The 23,834-nt window shown below is 52.4% G+C and overlaps 1 protein-coding gene across 6 annotated transcripts in view; it reads right to left on the reverse strand.

Annotated features, from left to right (window-relative positions):
• Positions 1-23,834, reverse strand: part of CCDC12 (coiled-coil domain containing 12) — a 53,927-nt gene that overhangs the window by 11,227 nt on the left and 18,866 nt on the right. For 2 of the 6 annotated variants that reach the window (XR_015698831.1, XM_087732175.1), the window contains exons 2-5: positions 13,798-13,868; positions 2,187-2,266; positions 511-572; positions 376-410 (exon numbers count right to left, since the gene is read on the reverse strand). Coding sequence is in view for 5 of the 6 variants with exons in the window: in XM_087732175.1 (XP_087588301.1) it covers positions 376-410; positions 511-572; positions 2,187-2,266; positions 13,798-13,868 (248 nt within the window). In the remaining variant the exon portion in view is untranslated. Of the gene's footprint in view, positions 1-375; positions 411-510; positions 573-2,186; positions 2,267-3,516; positions 3,659-4,147; positions 5,053-5,094; positions 6,705-7,109; positions 7,378-8,694; positions 8,833-13,797; positions 13,869-14,156; positions 14,184-19,609; positions 19,822-20,707; positions 20,824-23,834 lie in introns of those variants that run through there. The other 4 variants (XM_087732202.1, XM_087732194.1, XM_087732188.1 and 1 more) reach the window with 4 other exon arrangements.

The following is a 23,834-nucleotide window of genomic DNA, read 5'->3' on the forward strand; positions in this document are numbered from 1 at the left end:
CACCCCGGGCAGATGTGAATGCAGGGGCCCCGTTACACCTTTCCCAGTGGAAGAGAAACTCCTGTCTCCTGCGAGCACTACGGAGTAGAGCGTGTGTCTGCCACCAAGGCAGCCCATGGGCAAACCAACCCGATGTCCAGAGCATCCCTTGTCACTGAGGCCACCGTGGTGACAAGCACCCCAAAAGGATGAGTGGAGTCACTCGGTGTAAGCAGAAGAGGGAGGACAGCCCCGTGCCTCATGTCTCTCTCAACAGCAGGGCAGGGTTTCCCATTTCCAGCACTTTTAACCCAATCCGGACAACCTCAAGGTGATGGTAACCCACCGCTGATGCCAACACCCCTCTCCCCGGAGTAGGGCTCCACAGGCACTCACCAGTCTGGTTTCCTGGGGGCCAGGTTTGCCAGATCCTAGGGTGGAAGAGGAGACACCCAGTGAGAGCTGCAGGTGAGGTTCAAGCCTGGCCGCTGATAGATGCACCCGGCACAGAGCGGTTCTGAATATACGTACCACCTCGTCGATGATGGGCTCCGGCTTGGCAGCCTCCAGCTGGTCCTTCACCTTGTCTTCCACTAGATGGGGGAACAGGACCAGCATCAGCACAGCAGCGGGCCACCAAGGGGACAAGGCAGAGGGAAACCCACCACAGCTCTGGGCTTGGTTCCCAAAAGCTTTTATAAAAGCCCATTTGAACGTCTTTGCCTTAAGAGCGGGGTAAATATGAGTGAGTACACGTGGGTACACGCGTTCCCCCACCACCCAAACCCTTTTGGAGCCTCCTAAAAAATCATCCGCAAATGATGCAAACCCAACAACCATTTAACACCACAAAAAGCAACGGCAGCAAGAAGCCTGCTGGGTTCAAGTCCCCTTTTCGTAAGACCTGCAGGGATCAGCTGCTCCGCAGGTGTTTAAACGGGAACTCGACTCACTGTGACTCATTTACAAGGCCACCGCCCGAGACGTCTCGGAGGAATCAAGCTCCAGCCCAGACCTTACATAAAGGTCTGCGGATCCTGGGGATAATGGCAAAGCACGCGTGGGGAACAGCCCTCCGTCCTTCAGCTCGGGTGTCTGCGCATGGAGGGGATACGGGCACCAGGGAGCACATCCCTGAGGGATGAATCCTGCCCCCGCAAGCGGATATGCCCAAGGCACGTCTCATATGAATCCACACCGAGTCCCGGCTCCTCCGTCCTCCTCCATCCCCTGCCTCTGCGCAAAGTGGCCGAGGACAGACCGGCCGGTTACTCCAGGCGCGGGAACCGCAGCCGATGGGCACTGCAGCTCCGAAGGGCTGGCAGAGAGCGCGGGTTTTACTGGAAACGGTCAAAATTGCTGTTCCCAATTCCAAACCGCATGCCCGGGAAGAGTCAGGGTTTGAAGTTTTACAAAAGGATAAAGAAAGCGCAGTGTCAGCATTCCTACCTACCAGATCTCTGCCGTGCTCCCAAAGGCAGCCTTTTTATTGAGGGCATTTTTAAAGAGATCTCTTCCAGGAGGACTCAATATTTCAAGATCAAGGGAACTTCTACCCTTCGCCTCCCTCTCAAGAGCTGCACAGAGGTTCAGTGCTAAGAAATCGCAGACTGAACGCCCCGGACTTAAAACATTTGTTTAAAGGTAATTCAAACAGAAAACAGCCTGAATCTCCTTGAGAATCCTCCAGGGAGAGCTCGGCTCCTCCGAGTATCAGCCCGTCGGTTCGGGGCTGGACTGGGTGTGCTCAGACACACACCCCACTAGCGCAACGCCGGGTGTGCAGCCCCCACGGGCGAGAGGGGATGATGAAGCAACGCGGCCCGCAAGCATCACGCTCGCCCAGCTCCCACCACGGCCACTCAGACACGCCGGCAGCCTCCAGGGCTGCAGAGACTCATCTCCCAGGACCTACCAGCCTCACACCAGCAAGCTGCTACCAGAATACGTCCCAGTGGCTTCTCCACCTTGGGCTGGAGCGAGCTGGAACACAGAGGTTTCCAAGCCACTTGATTTTTGGAAAGAAAAGGTATAACCCATCCATTTTGCAGCATGCTGGCTGGATGCAGAGTCCCGTCCTGTTTTATTTGTCCTCACACCCACAAGCGCTGCTACCTTCCCTCACCACAGGCACCAGCACCACCGTCGGCAATGCTTCTGCTTTCATGCTCCCTCGTTTCACCTCCCACGGTCCTGCTTGCACCCACCTGAGGCCGGCTTGGCCTGGGGCACCTTCCTCTTCTTCAGCTCCTCATCTTCGGGCTCGTAGTTTCGCAGTTTGAGCTCCCTGGGGAAGAGCACAGAGCAGTGAGACACGTCCACGGCAGCCCGGATTGTGGGCTCTGGCTAGCGAGGGGCACATCTGCCTCACCGGCCGCAGGCGGGGGCCGGCAGCAACCCACACAAGGCCAAAAAGACAGGGTCAACCAGGAGCTTGGCACGATAAAGGCCACGTCTTGGCAAGCCAAGCAGAGGCAGCCAGCAACGACCCAAGCTGCCTTGCAAAGCTCTGAACTTCAGCCCAGCTCCCTTTTAGGTCTCAACCCAGTGATAGACTCGGGATGGGAACACCAGAGAAGATGCACAACCAGGGGAAAAAATGATCCCAGGAGGGCACACAGGAAGGATGGGGAAAAAAAAAGAGTATTTAGGGTAGAAGGCGGTCACCCAGTCACCAGAGATGCTTCTGGAAGTGCTGCAAACAGGGGCGCACGTGGGGCAAATCAGGGGAGCAAATTCAGATTCCTGAGCAAACGGGCGGTGGAGCTGGCAGCCCATCCTCTCACCTCCCTCCAGGAGAGCTCCGGAGGCAGCAGGCACACACCTCCCTGATATTCGGATGCCAATTCTCCCCCTTTTCAAGGCTGTTCTTTTGACAACTCTCCCAAATAATTTGGGCCCCAAATGGGCAACCATTAGACAACCTCAGCCACTTGCACCCCCGGGCTGATTCCTCCCCCAGGTCAAACCCCGCAAGCTTCAAGCACAGGCATTTCCAAAACCTGAAAATCAAGCTCGCAGGACCCCATCCCACCTCCAGCAGCTTGCGCATGCCTACAATGCACTCTGCGGGCCGCTGGATCTATATAACACTAGCCCACGGGGCAAATTAAGTAGATTAAACTCATTTAACACTGTCGATGAGTTTAATCTGTTTAAATAGAAACTGAGGCACTCGCTGCCCAGCAGTGCTCCTGCCTCGGCTGTCAGCAAAGCCTTCGCAGCGAGGAGGGCGGCTGTGCCGCTGCAGAGGAGGACACAGAGAGCCCCGGTGCGAACACAGGAGAGGGGACTTTTATCAGGCAGGAAAATCAACAGCTAAATATTAGCATTTTTCCTCCAGGCAGATAGCTGGGGCCGCTTCCCTGCTGGATGTTACTGACGGAGAAGCAAGTGAGATACAACCCAAGCCGAGGGCTTACAGTTAAAGCAAAGAAGCAAAAGAAAGGGTGCAGAAGCTACGGTCCAGGAGAGGTGAGAAGAGGAAGGCCAGTGGTCAGACGGCCACGCTCATCTGGGAAGAACAAAAATCCCAACCTTGGAGGTCGCTGGAGCACAGCGGGAAGGTCCTGCCCTTCCCACGCCATCCCCTCCCCTCTCCGGCAGCTGAAGCGTCCGACCCGCACCACGGCTGGCGCCGCCGAGGTGGTGGGAGCACGTGGCCGCAGCTCAGCAAGACCTAACCGAGATAAATGCGACCAGCAGACTGGAAACCAGGGCTCAGGTAGATTTGGAGACTTGCAGCCATTTCTCGTGTAATCAAGCCCAGGTCCCCCGAGCCCTTACATCAGGGCAACACCGTGAAACTGGAACGACTTTCCCCAGCACTGGGAGAAAGGATGCTTAAAAGAAACGCAGGAGAGATTAGTGCGTAGCTGCAATACCTCCTCCAGGCCAAGAGCACCTTCACCCCACGAAGACAAACCGCTGTGCAGAGTTTTACGTGCATTTTTACGCACGCGTGCCCTGGGAGGAGGGATTTATTAAATCAACCTGTACTGCTCCCCATCAAGCCCCAGCCAGAAAGGCAGTTCTTTTCAGGAAGGCTGATCTTGGGGGATCAAGTGATTATTTTTTTTCAGGAGATGCCATCTCCAGGCACACAGAAATCACCGTTATTCTGTGATTTTTACGGACAATCTCCGCTTAGCAGGATTTTGTTGCTAACCTGGGAGGCCGGGGGAGGACGAGGAGCAGCTAATTCGTTCAGGAGGCAACGGGGCGTCAGGCTGCGACGTCTAACATCTGGCCCCAGGCTGGCTCACACTCGCGGGAGAGGATTTATCTGACAAAGCGGCAGACCCTGCAGAATGCAAACTTTCAACATCTCCCAGACTTTCTGGTCTCCCTAGCTCACGTTTAAAAGATTTACTTGCAGCTGAAAGGGAACCAAACACAGACTCCCTAGGGTCAGATCACCTAAAACAAGAGAGCTGAGAGCTAAGCAAGCTGTTTCTTTCGGTCCAGCGAGATGTTATCATTACACCTTGACAAGCAATATTTTAAAATCAGCGTTTTGCACGTGCAATGGGAGCTGCGGCTGCTCGACCACAGCCAAACCAGCAGAGAGCCAGGGTCCTCTGTCTGCAGCAGAAGCTCCCGGATCCCACATTTCAAGGGGCACACGCTCTGCAGGTCTGGTTCCTGCTACAAGAAGGGTGTCCAGCCCTTCATTACGTTGCTGCAGGGCTTCGGCACCACTTAGGGAGCACACAAGGAAGAGGGATTGGAGTTTAAACCTGCTCCCCAATGCTCTTCCTACCCGGAGAAGCCCCACTTCGGCTTGCAAACAAAAGCCTTGCAGTCCAGCACTGCTTGTGCTCGCTGGAGGTTTATTCACAAGATTAAAAAAAAAAAAAAAGAAAACCAAACCACAAGGCACAACTTGGCAGGTTCTGCCGCAGATGGGACGAGCGGCGGTGCGGGTCTGGCAGAAGGGGAAGCAGCTGATGCGCGGGGGCGAAGAGGAGAAGCGCCGGGAGCTGGTCCCCCCCGCGCCCGGCACCAGCGCTTTCAGATCCTTATTAAACCCGTGCACAACTGCAAGCGCCAGGAGAAAACAAACAAAAATCGATCCGTTTAATTAACTGTGCAAGGCGAGAGCAGCTCTCGCACCTGCCTCCGGTAATTCTCGGTGCCCAGCGCTCCCCGCGGCCGCCTCCTCGGGGGGCTCGGGGACGTCACTGCGCTCAAGCCCCAGCCGTGCCACGCTCGCCAGGAGCAGACGACTCGTCTCCCCCTTTTTCTGTGCACGAGCATATCTGTAAAGACAGAGAGACAAGCGGCAGAGCGGTGCTACACCAAGGAACTCGAAGGCAGGCAAGGGTTAAGAATATATATATTTAGAAGAAGTTACTGGTCTTCCACAGAGGTGGGTTAAATAAAGTTCAGGTGCCAGCGGTTCCTCTAGCGCTGCGTTCCAGAAAGACAACCCGGCGCACTTTGCAAGTGATTAATTATCCGAGTTCCCAGGAAAACAACAAAAAAACCCACCCCAGAGTTAACCACAGGCTCGGCGGCAGAAGGGGCACGTAGGAGCCAGGCTCGGGAGCGCAGCTCCTGGGTGCGGAGAGCAGGTCACGGCCACGCACCGGCACTAACGTGAGCGCTTAACGCTCCTCGGGAAGGACCGAGCACCCGGCCAAGAGCTGGGTTTGAATCATTTGGCTTTAGGGTGGGATCTAGCTCATGCACGGTCACTAGCAGATTATCAGCATCTTCTTGTAATTGATGGACGTGCCAAAGCCAGGAGATGCTCTCCGGCCCCTTCGAGCGCCCTGCGCAGTGCTTCCCAGCCCATTTCAGCCCAGACGAGCCAGGACTGCTAAGGACGGCGGCGGTTATAGCCTCACAGCCGGCACTGGGCGCAGGTCTGTGCTGGAAGCTCCTAGGACCACACCAGGATTTGGGTAGCTGCAGCGATTACAGAGGGAAGTGATGGACACAGCTTTCCAGCATCTCCTAAAAGCCTTTCGGGGTGGCAGGTTCCCTGTTTTGGGTCAGGAATGCCTTAAATCCGCTTTTCACTGCGGGCCGGCAGCTTCTCGCCGGGGAAGAGGAAGGGATGTCAGCCTTTCTTTGAAGCAGGCGGGTTGGAAATGGCACGGCATGCCGGGTATGCGCAGAATGCAAAGAGCTATCTCGATGCAAAACACAGGACACTCAAAGCTGTCTGCGGGGTTGTTTTTTTTGCTTTATTCCTCCAGCCCCAAGGGCTTTATGGAGCAAACACTGGTTCTCAATCGATGAATGGATCTTTCTAAGCCTTTTGGTGAAGCGCCCGCATGCACATCAGGAGCACGGGGAACGGGTTTGCCAAGAAACCCCGTAACAGCAATGTCTTCAGATGTCACGGCATCCCCGCTCCCACAGTCACTATCACAAAATAGTCGCTTGGAGCTGCCCCGACCAGACTGCTTCAAGAGCCCTTTCCTATTTTTACCTCTCTGAGGACAAGGCTAAGGGCCGAAGAAAGCTGGCTACGACATCTCAATACAGTTTTCTTAGTGCTTCTGGAGGTGGAAGAGGCAAGCAGACCTCAGCAGGACTGATACTAGCAGAAGGCAGGAGTCCAGCGGCGTTTGCAGACCCTGCTTACTCTGCCCAGGATCAGAGGTGGGCGTCCTCCACAGCTCTTCATCTCTTGGTCTCCCTCAAGCCCTTCACATCGCTCTGCTTAAACGTCTCTTGTGCTCCTCAGCGTCAGCTCTAGGCACCTGATGAAGCTAGAAAAGAAGAAAAAAAGATGCTTCCTCTGCTGCCTCATCAAAACAGAGTGGTTTCAAACACCCAGATCCCCGACGACTATTTTTGAAGTGCCATGGTAGAGCCCTTCCATTCTTTGGAAGCAGTTTAGGGAAGTCCTGCGTGTTCTCAACCCTATCTCAGCCATTTCAGGTGATTTCTTTTCGAAAGCCCTGGAGAAATACCATCTGGTTGGAGAATGTGCTGCCCTTTGACCTTCCCAAGCTGCTCCAGAGCCCCCATCTTCAGAGCCTTCCATTTTTGCAACAGCCGCTCCAATTTCCTTAAAACCAAACGTTCTGGGCAACCATTTCCACGTTGCCCTTTAAAGAGGAACCAGCACAAGAATTTCAATTTATTTCTCTGCATCTCCAAAATTCGCTTACTCCTGAGTGGTCCTGGGAAGCCACGCTCAAACACGTAAAGAAATTACTGCTCCAGAAGATACGAGGGAGGTCTCAGGTCCTTGAAGGAGTGGTGGTTTGGTGGACCCCCTGCTCCATCGTGTGCTCCATGATGGCAAGAAGGGTTGAAGGAGCAGGGACAAGGCAGCCAGACAGCCAAGGAGAGCAAAGCAGGAGACTTCAGCGGTGATCCAGGAGGTTTTGGGCCCAAGCTGCAGGGAGCTGGGCTCTGGCCAAGCTACTGAAGAACCTGAAAGGAGCAGAGATGCTGGGGTACCTGCGGGGCCACGTGGTGAAGGTGTCCCCTGGGGCAGCGCTCAGATGCTCTTCAGTGGCAGCAAACACTTCTCCTCAAAGCGCCTCTTCCCTTTTCTGTTTCCAATTGCAAACCTCACAGCAGAAGTCATTTTCAAGCTTTTTCTACAGATCCCCTAATTATTTTGCCAGGGAAAATTCACTGTATAGTGACTTTAACTGACTGACAAGCTTATTCTCTTTCCTACCGTCTGCAGAGGCCATGGAAAGAACCAGATTAAGAGCATTTGGGCAGAGATTGCAGGCTTGGACTCTTATACCCTCTTCGCTCCCCTTGGTCACCCCCTCACCGACCTGCTGCACTTCTCTGCAAAGTCCCCCAGCCCACGCAGGGTGCTGCGTGATCACCCATGGGTGCTGAGGGAACTCCACCGCACCATCACCCTCCGGGGGCACCGCGAGACTTAGAATCGTAGCATCACAGAATGGTTTAGGTTGGAAAAGACCTTTCAGATCCTCGAGTCCAACCGTTAACCCAGTGCTGCCAAGGCCACCACTAAACCACGTCCCCAGGCACCACATCTCCCCAGCTTTTCAATCCCCCCAGGGATGGGGACTCAGCCCCTGCCCTGGGCAGCCTGGGCCAGGGCCTGACAGCCCTTTCGGGGAAGGGATTTTCCCTAATATCCAACCTAACCCTGCCCTGGCGCAGCTTGAGGCCGTTCCCTCTCGTCCCATCGCTTGTTCCTGGGGAGAAGAGACCGACCCCCCCGGCTCCAGCCTCCTTTCAGGCCGTTGCAGAGAGCGATGAGGGCTCCCCTCAGCCTCCTCTTCTCCAGGCTGAGCCCCCCCAGCTCCCCCAGCCGCTCCTCCCCAGCCTTGGGCTCCAGCCCCTGCCCCAGCCTCGCTGCCCTGCTCTGGCCACGCTCCAGCCCCTCCATGGCCGCCTTGGGGTGAGGGGCCCAGCGCTGAGCACAGCACTCGAGGGGCGGCCTCACCGGTGCCCAGCACAGGGGGACGATCCCTGCCCTGCTCCTGCTGGCCACACTGTTCCTGATACTTGCTATACAACACCCATCAATCCTGGCACAAACTCCATTTCACAACCCCCTTTTTCACACTTGGCTTTCCTAGCCAGCCCATCCCCTTGCAGACAGCCTCAGCATCTGCTCTTTGACACCTGGTTGCACCACCTCCTGCTGCAGCCTTGCTGGAGGCTTCCCTACAGCTGGGCTGGCTCCGAAGCGTGGTCCGTCCGTCTTCAGGCTGCCTCGTCGCATGCAGTGACCTTTCCAGCAACCAAGATACACACCCAGACGATCCGCATCTGCTCCGACTTAGAAACCACGAGCTGACTTTCACGTCCTGGACGTGCAGCACGTTAGTCAAGGCTCTCCTCGCGCCCTCTCTTGCGGTAGGATAGAGATGTCTCTAACGCAGGGGTCCAGAGCTGTCGTTTGATCAAGAGGACAGAATTTTTACCATCGTTCCTGGATTCCTCGCCCAAGGCAGAAAAGGAGCAAGCAACAAGCAGAGGCAGAGACCCATCAGCACCCACCCTCCGAGGAGCAATCCCTTTTTGCTGGGAGAGGGCTGCTCCTGCTCAAATAGCTGAGCGTGTCGGAGCACATCCTCCTCCCCGGCGGCTGGGGAAAGGCACTCGAGCAACACCAAAAAACCAAACGCCTCTATTAACACCGCGAGCCCCCAAAACTTGCCGAGGCAGCTGGTTTCTCAGGATGTGCTTCTTGGGGGAGCACGGATGGGGAGAGATGTCCCCAGGTGTTACAGGAGGGCTGCAAGAGCAGCTCTTCAAAGGCAGGCAGGTGCCACGAGGTTGTCTGGCCTCCCACGCTGCTTTACCAGGCAGCTGAGCGCTTTCCAGGCAGGCACAAGCGACTTCAACATCAGTAAATACAACCGGGACAAAACCCGCGCTCCATCTGCAGCGCGGGACCCAGGCTGGCGACGCAGCACCAGGAGCTGGCTGATGTGCACACCCTGACCCTGCCCGCAGCACCCAGCGACGCTCCTCCGCACGAGCACGCTTTGCCCATGCTCTTATGGGGTTTCTGCAGCTCCTTTGGCTGGTGGTGCGTCAGAAACGACCTGCTACCCTTGAGGCTCAAGCCAAAAAAGGGGCCCTGAAGGTACCTTGGTAGCATCTAGATGACCACAGGACCTCAACATCTCCCTAGCCGGCCTCAAAACAGCACCAAGCACGACTTTGCTGCAGCTCCACACTTCAGTAACCACGTTCAGATCCACTGTCTCAGCGCAGAGCCAGCACAAGGTCTGGGAACAAGAAGATGCTCCAGGTAAGCTCAGGGTTATGTACAGCCTTGTCCTCCTGCACTGCACCAAGAACAGGTCAGATGGAGGTCTAAGCACCCAAAAATCAATACCCAAAATGCTGTGGTTTGGTTACAGCAGGGATACGTTCCCAGCAATGATGACCGAAAAAGAGTGGCCTGCTGGGAAGATGCTGGGAACTCATAGGTAGGGTAGGCGGTTGGGTAGGAGGGACCAGGGTTTCACCTTTGGCTGCTCCCCCTTGCACCCAGCTGCTGGAGGATGGGCAGAGGGACACCCAGTCTGTCCAAGGCAAAGCCAGGACCACCAGGCACCCGTTGAACGCATCGACAGCCTCTTTTAGGAGGGTGCAGCCAGGCTTCGGACCAGCTGAAGCTCCACGGGGCCTTCCCTGCGCAAGCAGGTCATCTCCCACGGATCTCCTCCAGCGTGAGACAGGCACAGCTCTCACCGGAGGGAAGGTCCGCAGCACCCTCGCAGCTCTGGAGGGGAGAAGGGCTCTGCACTGCACCAAAACGGGCACAAGCACCTTCAGGCGGGAGCCTAGACCCTGCCAGCTCCTCCATCTCCAACAGTTACCAGCCAGGTGGATTCCCCCATCTAAAACTCCTCTTCTCCCTTCTCCAGCGCCCAGCAAAAGGCGCGATGCTACAGCCTTGCCCCGGCCCACGTCCTCCTGCCGGGGGCCAAGCCCTTCCCCAGCGGAGGGGACAGGCGCTGGGTCCCTGGGGATGCGGGGTGACGGAGCCCGAGTCGTTGCACAGTTGTCCGTCATTCAGCTGGCCACGCAGACATCGGTCAAACATGCCACGTGTACTCAGCTCAGCCTACACATAAATACTGCTCCCTCCCATATTTCATTATCATTTTTGTTTTATTTTGTTTTTTTAACCTCTTCCTTAAGGTCTCCACGCCCCAGGATGTAAGGAAGCACGTCCGCACAGCAGTTATCCATGCTACTGCCTTGGCTGTCCTGCCAAGCTCAAGCCAACACTGAGCAGACTCGCCGCTGGAGTTTTTTTTGTGCAGAGATTAGAAAAAAAAAAGTTAAAAAGTGGTCTTGACCTGCCCCGTGACATTCTTCCCACGGATCGCGTTTCCCAACCCCTGCCTCCCCCAGCTCCTCCCAGAAATTCATCTCTGCAAGCGGCGCAGCACGGAGCTGTAATTTTAAAGGATGACTAAGTGTCAAAACACCAGCAGCTGATTAACAGCAGCTCACTGAAGCTTCATTTCTAGTTAAGTGCAAGAGTTGAAGCTATATTTTTTTTTCTCCCCCTGCCTCTCCAAGCCCTACCTTGCATTTTTATTTACGCTTTTCACATCCCTGACGAGCTCCCCTGGCAGAACTGCAGCCCCACGCCTCCCCGCGGGGCGGCAACGCCAGCCTCCAGCCCGCCGTGCCTTTACGCGGCGCTCGCCTCGCACATCCCCGCGCCCCAAACCCACTCCTTTTCCCCCGCGGGAACCAGGCGGAAGGGCCAGAGTCCACCCACACCCCGTTCCTCGCACAGGCGGACCGCAGGCTGCGCCGTGGCGGGAGGTGTTTCCTGGTCAGTGGGTTAAGCGTAACTGGTTAAAAAAAAAAAATAAAATAATAACCTGAGCTCTTCAGAATTACAGATATAAACTCCCCTGAGAGCTCAGATCAGAGATAGCCCCAGCTGAAATTGCTGCGAGTGTATCGGGGGTTTCGCGGAGGGCTTCGTCAGCACTTGTTCCTGCGGTGGTAGCTTGCAGCGTGAAAGATAAAAACAAGGAACAAAAAAAAAAAAAAAAAAAAAAAAGAAAAGAAAAGAAAAAAAAAAGGAGGGGGGTGGGGAGATTTGAGTCGATGAGAAAAAAAACAGGAAGCTGCCAAAAAGCGTGTCGTCACATAGGCAGCAAGGAAATATCAGTAAAGGCAGCGCCCGGCGGTTCTGTCCTTCCCACAGGGCACGAAGGACGGTCTGGGGTGCGGGCCGGCGCAGGAGGTGCAGCCGCAGCTGCAGGGATGGAGGAGAAACCAGCCCGCAGCGAAAGCCCAGGGTGCTGCCCGGTTTTCGGGGCAGTCAGTGCACCTAAACCCTGCATACAGGCCACAGGATTATTTATTGAACCGCTAGATTTCCTCTCCCCACGTCATGTTCTTGGTGGTTTTCAGCTTGAGAAAGCAGCACAGCTATTGAGGCACTTGTTTAGGTGCGAGTGGTTTGCAGGGAAGGCAGACTTCAGTTACCAGGACCTCTCGTTTCCCAAATTCAGGGTAAACGCCAGCGGATTACCTCGGCTTACCTTTTGCCACCAGCCAAGAGGGCATTAGCACACAGCAGTTCCCTTTTTCAAAGGGCTGAGAAAGTTCAGCTACACTATTGGAAAATAAACAACTAAGACAAAATCAAGTTATCGGCTCGCCAGCCTTCTAGATCTCGTTAAAAACACACATGCAACTCCGGCGACAGAAAAAGGACATTCAACAAGTAAAGCAAAAGCTCAGAATCATCTCAGCCAAATTTGTGATTCAAACATTTCCTGCAGAGCAGATCTGGCCCTAATTTGCCTTGCAAAGTTACGTTTGGATCCCGATAAAACGTGCCGTGGTTGGATAGACGGACAAAGAGCTACAGAATCCTGCGGGCAAATTGATCTGGAAAGCAAACTTTTTGCCCCAAAAGCCGCCTCCCCAAAGGCATCACTCCCGTGTATTTCAGGAGACGCCCCGTGCCCACACCTGGGGGGAGCTTCGTGCACCAGGACAGAGGTGGCTGGGGACGGGAGCTCCTGCTCAACACCTTTGCTCTCTACATACAACCTCGGTGAAGTTTCATCGCCCGCAGGCACGGGAAGGCTTTTTGCTGAATCTGCCACAAGACGAGAGCTCACGAACAAGCGCTCGTGGAAAAAGTGATTTGCCAAGTCGACGGTAGTGACGCCAAAGACTTGGTATGAAACCGCATCACCTCTCCAGGCTGCTCAGCAGCGGTTAAAAAGAAGCAGTCCCCAGCCTGAAAGTCAGTCGGAGTAGAAAAAGTGATTTTTTTCAGAGATTTAGCGGAGCAATTCCGAATTCCAGTCTGGGAGCAGGAGCCCATCGATGCCAGCTCATCGCACGGTAAAGACAGCCCAGGCCTGATGCTTCTCATCGGCGGGCAACCGCACGCCGCATCACCCCGCCACGCAGCGTATCGAGTGGCAGGGCTGGAAAGCAAGAGCTATTTATTCATTATTCATCACCATTTCCAAGATCTCTAGCTCCTGTTTCAGCTTCAGCCCGGACCTCGTGCCCCTTCCGGCACGAAACCCAACCACGGCACCTACAAACAAAGCTCAGCGTCGGCGCTGGTTCTCCAGAACCACTCCCAGCCCCGAATCCACGTGGGCACTCCTCAAGAAGGGATGGGTTTTCTGCCGGGAGTAATTCCCAAGAAGCAGCGAGGATTGCGCTCTACTTTCTCAGCAGAACACACGTGCTAATCTGCAGCAGCATCTCTGATGCACACCTCCCACAGCGGAGGTTTCTAGCTGCTAAAGCAATGAGAAAAGGTCACGTCCTGCATCTTCAAACCAAATTTCACCCCCCGTTGTCTCCAGAGGAGACCTGATGGTGTTTTTACCGGCAGGAAACCAACTGCAGAGTCAGCTGGTCCTGCCAGGAGCGACACCCTGCCTCGGTGAGCTTTGTCCTCACATTTTCCAGTGACAAGAGAGAACAGCGGTGGGCCACAGTTAAACAGCCACGTGTACCCCGCCGGCCTCTGCTCAGGGCATGACAAAAAAAAAAAAAAAAATCCACAAAACGACAGAGGTGCAGGGGACGGAGACGCAGCAACGGCTGCTGAATTCAGGGGAGCCTCAAGCAAGGCAGCCCAAACGCTCCCGACGCCTCTGATGGCACCACCTTCCCCCCGCTACCCCCAGAAACGCTGCAAGTCAGCCCCCGGCTTTGCCTCTTAACTCCCCCATCTCAGATCATTTACATCATGAGATCAATTCACACTAAAAAAAATATATATATATATAAATTGCATATTAGAAGCCAAGGAAAGATCCCAATTAGCAAACACGAGAGCAGCGCCTGAACAATACATACAAGAGAGACAAGGGGGAATAAATAAATAATTACTTGTGCTTGACGGTCTCCTCTTCGTCGTCTTCTCTGAACTGCTTGTTCTCACGTTCGCCGCTGTCCTTATTCTGAAAGAAGAAGTTGATCTCTCAGGCCTTGGCCTCTCTGGAAACACCGGAGAGCAAACAACAGCCCAGGAACCCTCCCGGAGGGCACAGGGCAAACAAACAGCAAGGCACGCTTTGAAATGACTTTTCAATTACGACATCTTTAAATTAAGCCTGTTTTCCTTTTTCTCCCTTTAGTATTCTGCTTGTACAGATAGCGCGATAAACAGATGTAAGAACGGGCAAGGAAAATTTAATTTTCCTCCCGGAGGCGATCACGCCGCTCAGCGCGGATATCCCCCTTATTACCGGTAACTGCATCAATTCAGAGAGCAAACGGCGAGTTGCGATCAATAACAGAGCTCAGAAACCTCATCCCGCGTTTGAATCACCGCCTCGCGTTCAACGCCAGAGCAAAAGGAGGTCGGGGCGCCGAGCAAAACAGAGGACGCCTTCACCGCGTCGCTGTGGCAGGGACCCGCGGTTAAATCCCGCGCTCCCAGATCCCGAAGAAAGGCTGGATATTACTGCGGTGGTTGAAGGGAACTACGGACAGGCAGAAAGAGATGATAAGAGTTTAGGAAGCGAGGGAAGCCCGCGCTCGGCTGGCTGGCGACGCAGCGGATCACCTGCAAAAGTCCAGGGCGCGCATGTCAGCAGGCTTCGCACAGGTCCCTGTTCCTTCTCCGGAGCGAGAAGGTCATTTCGGACCTTTTAACAGGTTGCAAACCAAGCCAGCAGAAAGCAAACCACCATCAGCACAACAGAGGGTATAATTTCAGCTCCAGAAACACCGTGCAGTAACATAAATCAAATTTCTCTTTAACAGCGTGTTCATTCTGCATCATCCAGACACTGGCACGAACAGCTTATTAGTCAAGTTACCAATTATATTTATTATCCAGACGGGCAGAGATATCAAAAGTTCACAATAATGAGCTGGAAAGGGTTTTGCTCAGTTCTCACGCTTATAAACTGATTTCATTCAACCACTGAAGAAAGTACGCGCCGTGACAAACACATCTGCCCTTATTTTGCAGAGTATATCGTTACAGCAAACGCAATGAATGAACGGCGTCCCTGGAAGCTGTTGCTTTTCGGATTGAACTCCCCCGTCATCCTCCAAATGAAAAGCAAAGCGCGGCAGCTCTAGCAGACGGCAGATTGAGTCTTTATTTCCTTGAGCGCGGCCGGTTCCAGGAGGAGCATTACCCAAGTTACCTGGTAATAAACACACAGCATTTGTAATATCTGGCTACGATTCACGTTGCCGCAAGCGCACGGGGGCCGTTGCGCCAACATTCGTCTCTGCCTTTCAACAGGAACAGCTCAGAAACCAGAGAAATTATTATCAAGGAATGTCCTTTCGTCGCACCGCAAAGGTTACCGGCCCGGTTCACCCAGTTCAAAGAGCTGAAGCCCTCTAGATCGGCCCGTTCAAAGTCTTTTTTCAACCCTGAAACAGGAGCGCATCCCGCTTTGGAAAATTGCAAGGGAAAATTGGTTATAACCAGAACACGACCGACATCACTTTCAGATCAGAAATGACTTTGATTAGTCGCTTGCTCTGTTAAAAGCTTCGCTGGAGAGTTCAGATATCTAATAGCCGACTTCAGGATACCAAAATTATTTACCAGCTAAACTTATTCCTAACCTCGGGAAGGACCAGAGAGGTTTCCCTAGTCGACAGCTTACTTATCACGTGCGTCTTGACTAGACGAACTTTAAAACTCTATTCTGCGACCTGGGTTAAAAATTAGATGACAGGAGGGCGAGCCGGGTAATAGCTCCGTTCTGCTTCAGGCTCATCAGTGACCGAGTTGTTCGGGTTCGGCTCCTGACCAAAGGGCAAGAAAAACGGTCGTGTCTTTTTAGAAAGAAAGACAAAAAAAAAAAAAAAATCCTAAACCCAATATTTGGTTCAGTTTTAACTCCCTGTTTGTGATTTTATTTTTAAGTCCGTAGTAACCTTGTGATATTTGCAGAGACATTTCTTGTTCGATAAAGACCGGGAGCTCGGCTCGCGTGAGCGCGGGCAGCCTGCGTAACCTTCTGGTGGGAGCTTAGGGCTAGGCGGTATTTAGACACCCTTCACTCCACGTTATTTAAAGCCGTGGGAAGTACCTTCTCGCACTCTTAAGTCCCTCCTCATTCCTTTCATCTCTTCATACTTCTAGCGCATGTGCGTAGAGCCTGCATTCCCCTCATTCTTGCTAGAATTTTATCCGGGAGGGTTATAAGCAGGTTCTGAAACCCTAAAGAGCTATTTGGCAAAAATATTCACATCAAGCCGTGGCTGTTCTTCCTACCGCAAGCCTGCGCTCTCTGCAGCGCCGCAAATCTTTCTTTTCCCCATCTGCTGAAATAATTTGATATTGAAATCCTACCACTCTTCTAGAACTTGCCCAAAATCCCCAATTCCAATTTATTCCCCGTTACCACATGGGTATTATCTAAAGTCCTGGTGATATTCCTAGAAAAATCGAGCACACCACCTGCGAATGCAACTTCATGCAACAAGTCCTGTGGTGCCTTCAACCAGGGACTTTTCCGCTGCTACAGCTCGCCTCCTGTGCCTTCTCGGATGGTGCGGAGCGGGCGCACGGCCCTTCGGCAGCGTGAGAACGGGTGCGGGAGTCTCCCTGGGGATGCCCTGAGCTGGAAAGAACGAGATACGGTTCCTCCCATACCTCGGCAGAAGGGAACACGGGATAATGAAGATTGCAGTACAGTTCAAGGAGACGGCGTAACCGCACGTAACCATTTCCAGCCTGCTCATCACCGGCACGAATGCCCTCTAAATTATACTCCCTGCCATCATCCGCCGCTAATCAGGCTCCGACAGACAGATCAGCGCAAGTGGAAGACAACCGAGGTCTGAAATGGATGTCTGAAGTCAGGCTTCCCCCCCTCCGCCCCCAGCGAGAGAAATTAATGCTGGTTCCCTGTTTGCAAAACGGTCTGTAAACAAGATTTCGGTTTCATTAGCAGAGTGACGAAAACCCCCAGCCGCAGGGCAGAGGCGACACGCGGCGAAGAGGCCAGAAACCTCCAGCAGCGTCGGGAACGGCCGCAGCTCTGCAAAGGGGCAGCTCATCGCCGACTCGACAAAAAAAAAAAAAAAAAAAAGGGGGGGATTCCTAAAGCACTATCGGATGGATGCAGCAGAGGAGGATTGCTGCTCCTCTTCCCATGGCTGAGCTTTTTGCTTGCATGTCCAGCCAGGCTGGGCTGCCTTCCCCCGCCACGCTCCCTACCCCCAGCTCACCGCGAGGGCTTCCTGCGCCGCCTTCAAGCGCTTGAATCCACGCGAGCTGAAAAAAGGCAAAGTTATAAAGCGACAGCGGCTTCCTCTAGATGCTGTGCGGAGGGAACCGTCACAGCTTTCTAAATATACATATAAACTGCAGGTGATTTAAAGCGCTTCTCGATGGTTTCACGCTGGAGCAGGCAGCAAGCGGGGTGCACGGCACCCAGCCAGGCTTTGGAGAAGATCCCTCCTCTGCTTTCCATGCTTCCTCACCCAAAATGCTGGGGTTTCCCCGCTGTGTAAGAAAGCTGGACGTTAAGTTACTCCAGCAGAAAGAGGCGATTAAAGTGTCTGCAGCCTTAGAGGCTGGCTGTGCCCAACGGCAGCAGGACACGGAAAGGACGGATTCGGTGCTCGCAGCAGCTTGATCTGTTAGAATCCTTTAATTTAATTTATTGCCCGTTACCACCCTAGTATTTTCTAAAGTCATGGTGGTATTTGGCAAAAAAATTCTGTTAGATCCCCTTAGATCTAACAGATCTTAGATGTTACAGATCATTCCTCCTCCATGAAAACCAGAGACGCTTGGCAATGCCCGTAGCCTCGGCTAGCAACGGAGAAGCATCCCCTGCACTCTCCAGGTAGTTACTCGGAGCATACCCTGAACTTATATTCAAAACTAACGCTTTAGTCTGAACAAATACAGCCAAATCCTTCAGGGAATACCCATCTGAAACCCCTGGGGTATGGACAAAGAGCTGGGGCAGAGCTGAACGACACCGTCCTCATCTGCAGAGGGACTGGGTGCACGCTCAGCCGCTTCAGCGCAAAGGCAGCCGGAGCAGCTCCCGCTGCGTCCCTCAGCGCTGTAAATGACCCTGGCTAAGATACGAAGCCTCCTTCTTCACGTCACCTTGCCTGAGCACAGCTGAGAGACGGTGGTATTGAGAGAGCCATTAATAAGAAGGCAGAAAGGGGGGAAATAACGTTCCCTTGATATTCGGCTTAGTGCAGACGTGGATGACGAAGCGCCCTTGCAAAGAGAAGCACTGGGGGATTGCGGCCACCGCCTCCTTCCCGCCGTGCCCAACCAGCTGGGCAGACACGGGCTGCGGGAACGTGGAGGAGCGTCCCTCTCCAGCCGCTCCCGCCGGTGCGGAACCTGAAACCGCACGCGAGGTACGGAGCCTGCGGGGAGGACGCTGCGCCTCCTCGGGAGCAAAGCGTTGTAGAAAGGCAGATCCCATTACCGTGATCATTTATTGATACGGAGACGGCCTCTCAAACATGCAACTTATCTTACAGCTCCATGTTTTCCCGCTGCCCCATCTCTCTCCTCTTCCTTCTCTGCCCAGACTGGATTTATCTGATCCCTCAGGACTTTGCCACAGCAGCGATGTCTTGGGGTTCTCCGCTTTGCTCCCAATTTTTGTCTAAAGATCTGCCCCTTCATCATCCTCGTCAAGTATTTCTGTTCAACAGCTGTGTCACAGCTTTCGTTTCTTAACTCAGGAAAGAAAGTATTCCTCCCCAAAACAGCGGTTACCCTAATTACCGGTTCGTCCTTCCCTTTGCTTGCTGGTGGTCCCTTCCCACAGGTGCACAGCAGCAACTCAACTCTCACTACTTTTCGGTTCAACTTCATTTTCTCACATTTCAAAGCTTAATGCCACAAAGAGAGCCGAAAATAACCCCTCCGCCGTTCCACTCTCGCTCTAGCGATTCCTCTTTTCAGGGCACCCCGTGGCGAGGTGTTTATTATTAGCTTTAAGTCATGAGATTGGAGACACACACACGAGTCTACAAGACCGTTCATCAACTGCCTGCAAACAAAGTCATTCCCATCCTTCACACTCTGGAAGGAGACACTCCAAAGATAAACTCCCAACATGAAGAAGCTGGCTCACTTGGGAGTCTCCTACCTATTTTAACTTGCAGATGTCGCAACTGGCAACCCTTGGCTTGTAGCTACCAACCCGAAGACTTTTGCTCCGCGGACACCCACTCTTCACAACGAGGTCTGAGATTAAAGGATTCTGATCCACTGCCTGTTCAGGGTGTAAATCCAAGGAGATTTGCATCAGGTTGTTCAAAGAAGGCCGTCAGCTGCCTCTTTGCAACACCCGAAGGCCCACAGCGAGCTTTACGTGGGATCAGTTGATAGCTTGTGCTTCTAGCTGAACTTATGTGGGGAACTGGATGATGCCTGCAAGGTTCAGAACCTGGGTTCTGCAAACCTGGGATGTAAACCACGTTATTTAGTCAACATTAATTGCGTTAGTTTGCTTTCCTCCTAGCCGGCACCAGGTGGAGAGAAGAACGTATCCGACAGTGCGATATTCAGCGATGGACAGTGACAACTTGGGAAAAACACTTTGTAAGCACGGCCAAGCATTTACACGTAGCGGGAGGGCAGGGAAGACGACGACTTCTGGGTCGTTTCTTGGGAGAGGAGTCCATCTCCCGTCACCACCCACAACCCACAGTCCTGCCAGGCAGAACTTTTACTTGCCTGCTGAAGAACAAGTGCATTTTACCGAGCTCCCATTGCAAAACATCAGGCTCCTCCAGTGTTTTGGGAAAGCACCAGATTTCGTGTTCTGCCACTTCCCGGACTTCAGACAGGTCGTGTCACAACGCAGGAGGTAAGCCTTGGTAATCAGCAGAGAGGAATGCGGTCGCGGAAGGCGTTTCTATCATCTCCTCTCCCGGCGTACAGCCAAACTTTGCATATGAAATTACAAAACATGAGAATTATTTTTCCTCCAAGTGAACTCTCCTACCCATCGTCTGCTTCCCTGCCTGCGGAGCAGGTCTCAGCTACCTGCAAGAAGCGGCTGCTCCGGGGAATACAACGTTTTGAGGAATATGAAGCTTTCCTCTGGGCTTCCGTGCGTTATCATGATTTCTCCTTGCTGGTAGAAGCCCACCCAGCTATTTGGTGAAAGGGGAAGAAGCTCGCTTTGCATCGCATTCAAAGATTTAAGGCCAAAAGGGATGTTTAAATCACCTCACCTGACTTTTAAAATCCTTCTGATCTGGGAAGTCCCAGGCAGCTATCCCTACACTGCAGCAATCCACAGCCGAGGAAAGCATCTTTTCCAAGGAAAGGGAAAGGACACAACCTTGTCCTGAAGGCAGCAGGTGGAGGAGCCACTCCTTTCTTCAGCAGCTTCGCTTAAAGCCCATAGGATGCTAGAGCTTATTTCCAGTTGTTGGCTCCTGCCATCGCTCCCTTCCAAAGAGCATTTTGTACCCGATACGTTGAAAGGGTGCAAACGCTTGTGCACTACGATCGAGGCCGCTTCTCATATCTTTCTGATAAACCACCAGATTAACATGGCGTGCCCTCCCCACCCCCACCCCATCACTGACTTTTTAAGATGTCTCCAAATGCCCACAGCGGACCACATCAACCAGGACAACACGGAGGGGCCACCATCCCTCACCTGATCCACGAGCCCAAGAACCAGCATCCTTCTCAGCACCGCTGGTTTCCCAGAGATGAACCCATTTTACAGATAAGCCCCGTATTTTCCCCACACGGGTGTACAGAGCACACATCCACCTGCCCCGCAACCCTTTTTTGCTCGAAAGGCCTCATACTTACCACAAATTCAGACCTCACCAGCCTTCAGTCAGCTGTCATTAAGCCAGCAGAAAATTTACACATATTTCCAAATGACAAATGGAAAATACTGGGTGCACAGGCCCCAGAAAGCAACGCTCCTGCCAGATGACGACTCCTCGCTTGACAGCTATTAAGCTATCGGTTACCCATTTCAGAGCTGTAATTTTTTAACCAGCGTGTTGTGCAATACTAACCCTTCACTAAATCAAATTTCCATGACAAAAATGACACTCCCTTTTTCTCACTCCGTTTAAAGAACTGCAAATCCAGCTTGTCACCATTCTGCTCCACACCGACGGCAGTCAAACTGGCTTCACCCAAGTTACCCCTCCTGCCTTTATTTTTAAATAGTGGTGGTTTATTAGCACTTTTGCAGTCCTTCGGAATTTATCCAGTATTCAGAAAAGATTTAAATCAACACACAGCAGGCTAACAATCTCTTCGGCTGATTATTTTAGGAGTCCTAGGTGCAAATTACCTACAATTGCTGATTTTAAGTGCTTTTGCTAGATGGCTAATATCCTCTCATCACCGTTGGGCTGGAAAGCAGCTCATGATTCCCATATGACACAAGCATGTCACTTAACTCCTTCCCAAATACACTTTATAAACTGAACCTTGTATTTGTTTCCTTCTCTTCTCTCCACCGTCTTTTAAAAATTTCTGGCTGAAGAATTGCATCCCCCTCTGATCAGGGTTGGCCTTTACCCAAAGTTACAATACCCAAACTGCCTAAATCTTCCGACTTGCATTTCCATTCCTCCCCAGCTTTAGCAGAGCTGCTTTTTTCAAATCCCCCAGGCTACTCAGTTGGTCCCGTGTGCCCGTATTAAATGCAACCCAGCCACGGCCAGCCATCCCCTGGCAACCCCTAAAAGTCAACAAAATGACCCGACAGCTTCTCCCCTTCCCAGGAACTAATACCGACTTATTTTCCTTGGGGATTGACCAGAATACTAAAGATCTCCTTATCTTTCATTTAAGGCTTAGAGGATGGTCACGTTACCAATCAAGTGCTTCTTTGGCACAAATAACTGTCTCTTTTTGGGGAGTTAAAAAGAGGTCAGTGCTGGAACAAAGCAAGTTTGATCTCTCGAGCTATTCTCTGCCAGCCAAGCTGTAGCTGCTCCTATTCCCACTTATTGGCCGCCGAGAGCCAGCCCCGGCAAAGTGCTGGCGTTCGAATCAGCAAGAGCAGCCCATAAAACAGCCCGTCCTCGTATCTCTGACAACTGGGAAGCTCCCAGGTCATATAGGTTGATTTTCTGCACAAATTGGTATTGTGCATTGGGCAGACAACTTCATCCAGGTAACGAGCGTTCGTCTCGTTTGGTGGTTACGTTCACCGTTTTCTTTGGTATTTCTTCGTGCTGAAGCATACGTGGCGGTCAGGTCAGCTACGAGGTGAGGACGGAGTTGCGGTGCCTTGGTGCGAGCATGGCACGTACTCGTACGTCTTGCTTCCCGCTTGGCCAAGATTTAAGCTTAGATGTCCTTGAAGCCCGGCAAGGCACCGCGGTGCAGCCCTGCTCTCGCCTCACCGCTCTTTCCAGACGTTTAATGCCAGAATGCAAAAAAGCGAAGTCATGAAACGTCACCGCGTAGCTAAAGGTTTCAATAAAGCATGTTTTCAAACCAAGAGAGTTTCAATTCGCTAGGTAGTCAAGGATCTCATGATAAAATTTTACAGCATAAAGTTCTGAACATAAAAACGTCATTAAAGTATCCTCAGTAGCAGAGATCCACCCATATTTTTCAAAAGCTGTTTGGAATCCATTTGCTCACAGCAACCCTGGTGGTAACTCGATAAAAACATGATTTTTAAGAGCCGGAGCTTCTGTGTCCCTGCTGCTTGTTCCTTATCGAAGCCCTAATCCCGGTTCAGTCCTAGCCGGTTACTATGGAAATGGTTAAATCGGAGCCCGAACAGCGCGACTTCCCCGAAGAAACAAACACAAGGAGCAAAACATTTAAAAACTGAAATTTAATTAAAATTAAACTCATTAAATTGAAAATTAAACACCTCGGTTTATGTCCGTGCCTCCAAAATAAAACCTCACATTTCCAAAAGGAAAGGTATTTTTGATGCTAACTTTTTTTTAATAATTGTGTTGTTTATATAGTAAAGAAGCACAAATATTTCTTCCCTTCAAATAACACAGAATGACTCCTAAGTGGCTGTGCTTTGCTGGTTTAAACATTCCTATTATCACGATTTCAGAACCTGCGTGTTTGCGTCGCAAACACTGCTGTTAAACAGCAGAGACTGGCGAAGGTTTCTGGCACAAGCTGCCGTCCCCCGGTGAAATCGGCGGCACAGACATTCCCCCGAGGTCACAACCACCAACTTTTTGTTGAAGAAACCGCGTACGTGAAAACACCCGAGTTTCAATGAGACGCAGCAAGTTTGAGGGGGAAGAAGTAGGCACTTGTGAGTAGAAAGAACAAGACATTTCAACGCCAGAACACTTTTTCAGGCAACAAAGAGCTGGAAAAGCCATGAATAAGCTTCTCCATCCCTATACAGTAGAAACATCACTCATTCCTTTCCACGTAGGACATTGTCAAAGCAAAATCTAAGCTATGCAGAACAAGAGCACTGGGGGAAGCTGGCTGAACCCCTGGACACGTGTAGTCTACCGGTTCCCTCTGATAGCTTTGCCCAACAGACTAACAAAGAACACTGTTTCATGCCAAATTTCGTTGGCATCACTTATTTCGGACAAATTCTTACCATTCTTCTCCAGACCCTGAATAAGTTTAAGATTACATTTCATCTTCCATCATCACCCCAGGATTTTTCACGACACTGATCCCATCAGGTCACTGCAGCTCGCATCAGCGCAAAGTGCTGCTCCAGCGTCGTTACCGATTTTGTTAACGATGGACGCGTGAGCGCGTTGGTGTCGCTCAGATTAGGTGGTTATTAGAACACTCCTGATGGTTGTTAGAGGTGCTCTGCCACTGCCCTCAAACCTGGTGCCTATGACAAGTCCTCTCCCAGTCCCCGTGCCGAGCAGCTCCAGTCATCCTCCCTATTAATGCAAAATATTCGCATGAACTTGCCTTCACGTGAACTTGCCCTCCACAGCGAAGCCACGGCACG

Source organism: Nipponia nippon, unplaced genomic scaffold (assembly GCF_047370975.1).
Source record: "Nipponia nippon isolate SJK-2023a ecotype South Korea unplaced genomic scaffold, ASM4737097v1 scaffold_1, whole genome shotgun sequence".
NCBI classification, from domain to species: Eukaryota; Metazoa; Chordata; class Aves; order Pelecaniformes; family Threskiornithidae; genus Nipponia; species Nipponia nippon.